The sequence below is a fragment of the Morone saxatilis genome, unplaced genomic scaffold (assembly GCF_004916995.1).
Source record: "Morone saxatilis isolate NCDOM2014 unplaced genomic scaffold, NCSU_SB_2.0 Contig4, whole genome shotgun sequence".
In the NCBI taxonomy this organism is placed as follows: Eukaryota; Metazoa; Chordata; class Actinopteri; family Moronidae; genus Morone; species Morone saxatilis.
In genome coordinates this window covers 15,782,035-15,789,698 of record NW_023339984.1, presented here as the reverse complement: position 1 = coordinate 15,789,698, position 7,664 = coordinate 15,782,035, and the positions used below count along the sequence as shown (strand labels likewise).

Below are 7,664 nucleotides of genomic sequence, written 5' to 3'. Positions count from 1 at the left end.
AGAATAAAGTCATAATGTTACGAGAATAAAGTCTTAATGTTACGAGAATAAAGTCTGAATATAACAAGAATAAAGTCGTAATATTACGAGAATAAAGTCGTAATAATACGAGAATAAAGTCGGAATATAACAAGAATAAAGTTGTAATATTACAAGAATAAAGTCGTAATGTTACAAGAATAAATTTGTAATAATACGAGAATAAAGTTGTAATATTATAAGAATAAAGTCGTAATAATACGAGAATAAAGTCGCAATATAACGAGAATACAGTCGTAATATTGCGAGAATAAAGTCGTAATATTAAGAGAAAAAGAGTAATAATGTTACGAGAAAAAAGTTGTAATATAACAAGAATAAAGTCATAATATTAAAAGAAAAAAGTCGTAATAATACGAGAATAATGTAATAATAATCGTTTTAATGAGAAAAAGCTTTGATAGCGTTATCAAGATACGACTTTATTCTCATAATATTATTCCCATTATATATATATATACATATATATTTATTTATTTTTTTCTCTTAGTCTGGCCCTAACACTCCGTCGTAGGTTTCGTACCGGTTCCCTCTGGTGTCACTTTATAACCACACGTGTCCGATTCCTTACCTCGAGGGAGCGGTCGTGTCTAAACCCCCAGACGCAAGCTGCCACGGAAACGGGCGACACGAAGAAGAGGGGCATGAAGACGAGAAGCCAGAAGTAGTTCCCTCTCTCCACGCGGTCGCACACCAACACCTCGAACATCAGCAACAGGACATGGAGTCCCACGGCGATCAGCATGGCTTTGAACTCCACACACGTCTCCCCTTCGGCCCTAACGGAGGATGAAAACAAACCATTTAAGAAGGCTGAATTATAACCTGACTGCAGACGACTGAGCCACGAATGCCCCCACGTTAAAGAACCCACCTGTACTGGGGGTTGTGTGCCCAGACTCCGGTGCCCACGGAGGCCCCGATGATGACCAGCAGCTTCCACAGCCATATCGGGGTGAACACGGCCCAGTAGTTCCACTGAATGACCCCATCCAGCCTCAACGACAGCAGCACGGAGAAGAGCAGCAGACAGGAGTAGATCAGGAACTTACTGCAACGGGGGGGGGGAGAAACGATGGGACAGTTAATACGAAGCATAATCATAAGTTACCTTACGATTTGGAGCAACTACGGTCAAATTATTCTTTTTTTTAGCTTAAAAACAATGCGAAAAAGGATGGGATGTGTGGAAGTGAGAAGTCAAGATATAGAAGCACATAAAGGTGGAACAAACTTGCTGTATATAACATAATAATCCTTATGTTTTGGAGCAACTACGGTCAAATAAATCACTTTTATATCTTAAAAACAATGCGAAAAAAAGATGGGATGTGTGGAGAGTGTGTGTCAAGATATAGAAGCACATAAAGGTGGAACAGACTCGCTGTATATAACAGTTACATAACATAATAACCCTTTAAAAGTTATGATGATGGAGACAGATAAGGAAAAACATGTGGTTAGGAAATTGACCTTAACAGGATGGAGATATAACACAATAATGTGAGTGTCAAACCAGCAAATAGTCCCAACCAACCTGCAGTAAAACCAGGACTGTCATTACATTAGACCACCTAATGATGGGGAAACTTCACTGAACTGCATCTGCGACATCAGGGCTCGACTTATTCTAACACTACTGCTGGATTATACAATTAATGTTTGATTTTGTACTTTTATTGCAACTTATCTGGCTCATTCCTGTAGTTCCCATTACAGCAGGACCCTGAAATGTCTTTTTTTTTTGCCTTATTATATTATTATTATCATTTTAGAAGAGAGCTGTGGCTGTTTGAGGCCTTTGCAACTCATTAAAACACTACAACAGTGTGTGCTACGGTTTAAAACACGTATCTCGCCTATAATAACAGATAACCTGCGTTAAAAATGGACTAAAACTCGCATTTAATATAATTTCTGGAAAGCGACGTGCAGAAAATCTCTTAGCTGCCTTGTTAGCCGGGCCTCGTTTAGCCAGATACTTTCATGTCGCTTTAACTATTAAACTTATTTACCTTTCACCTTTCTGCTCAGCCACTAGAAACATGCAGAAACACTCTCCACTCGTCTAAAACGCAACATTTCTGCGTGTTTCGGTCCGACAGCAGCAGCAGAAAACACCCGCCCGGCCTAACATTTAGCTCTACGTTACCTGGGGTTGAAGTCCTGAAAGAGTCCTCTCAAATTCATGTTGTCGAAGAGAACCCAAAGCTTGCTTAGCTCACCAGCATTAACTTAGTTTCCCCGTGTCGGTAACTAATTCACCGATAAAATCTGTACGCCGAACATTGTGAATTCAGTTTGTAGATGAGCTTTTTGGTTCAGTTTCATTACAGCTCTGTGCTAGCCCGTGTGTGTGTGTGTGTGTGTGTTTTGGGTTTTTTTTTTTTTCTCCTCCTCGGAGATCACGTGACTAGCCGAAGATAGCCGAAGTGTTTCCGGCAATCGCCTGACGTCAGCCGAGAGGTAACAAAAAAAACAGAAGAGAAAAATACAATTAAAAGTTATGTTTTTATATTTTTATAGTATGTGATAATAACCTGTTTTGTTTAACTCTACATTTTTGCATGTGTTTAAAATATTTGTTGCACACCATATTCCACTTTATTGCATGCAGTAAAGTGGAATATGGTGTGCAACAAATATTTTTAATTAATTAAGTAGCCTATATATATTTTACGACGGAGACTTTATTCTCGTAAACGTTAAGTATTCATGACTTTATTTTTCCTATTATTGTGACTTGTATCTCTTAACTATTATGACTTATTTCTTAATATTATGACTTTTTTCTCGTATTTTACACTTTCTTTCTGTATTATTATGAACGTTTATGTGTGTTAATATTATGACTTTATTCTCTTAAACATGTATGAGCTTTATTGTAATTGGCTTTCTTAATATTATGACTTATTCTCGTATTATTACTGACGCTTTAATTCTACGTATTATTGATGTATTCTCTTTACTTTCGCGTCCCCTGGCATCAGGACTGACCAACAAAGCTCTCAGGTAAAGGCAGGAGGACAGATTAGACACATAGACAATGGACAATGTCTACCTGTATTTTCACAGATCCATTTGCACTGTATTTACTGTTTGCAATGGTATTACTTGTAGCTACTGTTAGATTTTGTTGAATCTGTTCATTCTGTAATTCCCCCAAAAGATAAAATAGTTGTTGTATCTTTAGTCTTGGCCCTTTATACTTCGTCGTACATATGTTCATTATGATTGTCTTATCGTTTATTTATAATTTTATTTTATTATTATTTTATGTAGTTTTTACTCTCGTCCTACTATTTGGCACCTATTTTGTGCCTGGCTGTTGTCAAACTTGAATTTCTCCTACAAGGGATACATAAAAGAAACATCTTATCTCATCTCACTCTTAACACAACAACAAAAAATCACAGGCCACCACCCCCCCAGCAATTCTTTACATTCATTTAACATGAGAACAATGGAACCAATTAAAAATATAAAAATATAAAAATGTTAAATGTCCCAATTAAAATTTGTAGCGGAATAAAAATGGTGAGCCACAGTAAGCAGCAGGCAAACTTCTTGTTTAATTTTTCCTTACATAATAATAATAATAATAATAATATAATAGATTTAATCTCAAATTGACTGCGTTAATCAAGCTGCTGATTACAGTATAATGTTCCTGTCGGGGATAAAATAAGGAGAAGTAAGTATTTCTATCTATCTATCTATATTCATCCGACTTTGTTCCACCCCACAGTTTGAGAACTGCATTAGGCATTCCTGTGTCTCTGATGATACTGCCCCTTTGAGGCCTGCTGAGCCTCCTTTTGGCGATCAAATTTGTATTTCTCATTATTCATGGCAAACCAAATGTGCCAGGAAACTGTAAGTCACTATGTCAATGTATGCATACAACCAACTGAACAGAAAGTATCCTTACATGAACATTTTATGAATAACTATAGTTTAATCCTGTGCATCCTTGGCACAAAATCTCACTTAATCTCCTCTCATTTGACGTTATACCCAAATAATGAGCACAACTAACAAAAGGTTGTGGTACAAATAAAGACAATACTTGCTTTATTATGTTTTATTTTTTGCATGTTACACCTTTTTAAAGTGTGTTTCCTTAAGCTTTGAAAACCACCGCCTATAAACAAATCACTTCAAATGAATGAAATAAAGAAAACAAACATTGTTACATCTCGTAAGATCAACAGGGCGGGTAAGGAAAAGTATCTCTTTTTGGCAAAGACACAACAATCGGCTTTTGTCTCTGCTTGTCTCTTTGACGTCAGTCCGGTGTGTCACAATACCAGATGTTTGGCTGCCAGAGAAATTCCACAGTCCTCAATACCCTTATTAATTCACCACTAAACTCACAGACTACTTTAACCAGCTCAACCCTCGGTTTCCCAGAGAGGCTTCTAGGGGTTTACCAGTGAAGTATTGCACCCGCCTAGGACAGCCAATAGCGTGCCCATTCAAAACAACATTAAATTCACAGAGTTGGTTCTGAACTTCACACACTCGAAACAGGAGTGCGGCACGAAGTTACAACTACTCCCTTACACTGATATCTTACAGATAAACAAGCTTTTGTTGTTTTGCTGCTCTTGAAGTAGGTAAAATGCCAGCTTGCAGCACAGCTTATTGAAATTCTATTTAACATGATTTTGGTTATTGTGCAAACTTAACTTTTCAAAAAGTAGTCTTTAATATATATGATATGAATGCATACTATAGTAACATTGCATTTGTTTGTAGGTCTGGTTGTCTGCTAAATGCTGTGACTTTCATTCATTGGTCGACAGCCTAAATTTAAATTGCACATAGTTTAATAAAAACTGTTTGATTTATAAAAGCTATTTTATTTCTACTTTTACTCGTATAGTTTTCTATTTTAATATATGTTTAATGTATGTTTGTATGCTGCTACTGGATGCTGATTTTCCCTCAGGGATAAAATTAAAGTACTATTCTGATCGGTATCTGGTGCAACCTCAATGAAATCTGTTTGCAGGGTGATCGCTCAGGCAGAGTAAATTGGAGACAGCCCATATTGTTGTCTCATGGCGAAGCTTTATTAAATTAATTACTTCATTTCTATTCCCCTACTTTCAGTGCAGTAAAAAATGAAATGTAAAAGCAGAAACCTTAACAGGTTATGTGTAGTGCAGGAAACAGGCTCACAGGCCCAAACATGTTTTCCAAAGTTTGCCAGGGTCGCTTCGTCGTCTAAAGTCTAACAGATCTCACTGATAGAAAGAGAGCAGACGGAGTGTCTTAAAATAGAAGGAGTGGAAATTAGTCTTTGGGTACAGTGCACAAGTTTTTGTTGCTTCTGCTAATGCCAGAAACAAGCCAACAGACACACATCAAAAAACAATCACCAAATCAACATAAAAACATCTAAAAACATGGAAGAATTTTAACACTGGCATTGTGGCAGCTTAAAAATAGACTGCCAGAGACTTTAAGAATGAAGGTGCTATGGTGTTGGTTTGTTTATTGCACATTGCCCTATTGAACTAGGATTTAGTTTTGTTGTTCAAAAGCTTGATAGAAGTCAGGATGAACGATAACTTCAGTTTGTTCACTTCTGTTTGATTTGCACTTTTGCACACACAGTCTTCTTCCTGATGGCAGAGGCTCGTATTCAGAGAACTGTAATTTGACATTTAATTGCTTATGTTTGCTCTTTGTCATGTTATCGTTTGGTCTTATTGACCTGTGGGTTTTAATGTCTTCAGATTTCTCTATTTTCCATTAACTTTGCATGAGATGGAAATTCGTCGTTGGCGCGGGCATATATCAACACACAATGTACACAACCATACATACCATAGCAACACACAAAAAGAGTAGAAGTTAGAGTCGAGAGTAGGTGGCAAGTGACGGTAATGAAAGTGATGGACATGCAAGCCCACATAACTATGACAACAACACTGTTGGAATGGAGGATCAGTCGTAACCTTTCTTCCCGGCCCTTCGTCCTGCCCTCCTATTGCTTCCTAGACACATTTCCTTCGTCTTGGTGACATTAAAGCCCACGAAGCTGTTGCCAACCAGGAGGCGAGGCTGTTGACGTGCTGACAATAGGAGGCGCTGTCCATATTGTGCGAGCAGGCAATCAGGGCTATGTCCTCTGCAACGGGTTTTGTTTGTTTGCTTTGTTTATTTTAAATAAAATGATCCATTCAGTTTTTAACAAATCAAAAGATGGATGAAATTAATCTGCTTCCTTTTTTCCTCAGGTTTTTCTCCAATTATGTCTCACATGATGATCACAAGATGGGAGATTATGATTCAGACAAAGTCATTATCTTCTGTGCCACAGAGTTCCATTGATTTTCCAAAACTATACTAAAACTATTATAACTAACACATTAATTACCAGTAATCTGTCATTTCTGTCTCTAGATTAGTTACAAAATACCACTATTGTTTTGTTTTGGTGAGACAAAGAGGATCAACCAACAGAACAAGAGAGGCTTTGCCTGTGCAGGTCCCAGGGAACAGGTCCACACTGAGCATAGGACCAGTGGAATCAGCAGCATCTGTCCTCTGTAGGTGAATTCATTTGATCTCCAGCAATGGTGACACAGCAGAGAGAGAGGGAAGAGAAGAAAGACAGTAAGCAGCATCATGCCAACGTCCATGTAGTACACCATATGAATCCTACGCCACCCACAAACCAAGTATGGGCACATAATAATGGTGAGATTAGATTAAGCTTACTTTGAGTCTCTGAAGTTTCTTATCTTGTCACGTCTACCCAGCTTCTAGTATGAATTCAGGATGAGTGTTTGTTAAGATGACTCAGATGATCACACTCCTAGACAGTGAAATAATGTCAATGTCTTCTGGGCTAAAAATAAAACTCAGTTCTCCTTTCTAAGTTGTGAAGAGTTCACTTTTTCTACTGTTGCAGGGGGGGATATATTTTCTGATCTTAAGTTAATGATAGTGTGCTACCACACTTCTATGGAATATCAAGTATCTTATTTAAGTTCTCCTTGTTTCTAATGTTGAAGATGCAGACGCGTGCAATACAAATGTCTCACATTAAACCTCCAAAAAGATTTTATTCTCTCTGGAACAAGTTGCCCTTTAAGGGGATTATTTATTTTATTTATTTATTTATTATTTTACAAACGAATGCCTGAAAACATCACAACATGTGGTGAAAAGACATTTTCAAAAAAGCCTGCAAAATCCTGGAATGGCTGATATTGCCAGTATTTCAGAGACCCAGATCTTTTAATACAAATGCTAACAGTAGATGGCAGCTGAACTGAATGCAGTAATTAACTGTAGGTTATTTGAGTCAACAATTAATATAATTTCACTTATATTCATTGCCATTATAGACACTTGTTGCTCTTCTTTCATATCAGCTAATACAACTATCGTCTTTTTGGAAATCGACTAATACAACTATCTTATTTTCAACACATCATCATAATGTGAAAACCTCTTGAGCAAGTACTACTTCATTCCTTATTATGACTCATACCTCTGTAACGCAAACTTATTATTATAACGTAATATATAAACTGCAATGATTTGTTGTGCAGATTTAGAAATATTGTACAGCAACATCTCTTTAGAGCAATTAAAAAAAAAAT

General features: G+C 37.1%; 1 protein-coding gene across 1 annotated transcript in view; it reads right to left on the bottom strand.

Annotated features, from left to right (window-relative positions):
• The window catches only part of tmem185 (transmembrane protein 185), a gene marked incomplete in the record, with an annotated part of 6,082 nt that extends 3,665 nt beyond the window's left edge, over positions 1 to 2,417 (bottom strand). Inside the window, 3 exon segments of the mRNA XM_035675351.1 lie at positions 611 to 818; positions 914 to 1,090; positions 2,192 to 2,417. Of these exon segments, the coding sequence (XP_035531244.1) occupies positions 611 to 818; positions 914 to 1,090; positions 2,192 to 2,229 (423 nt within the window).
• Positions 2,418 to 7,664: the final 5,247 nt, after the last annotated feature.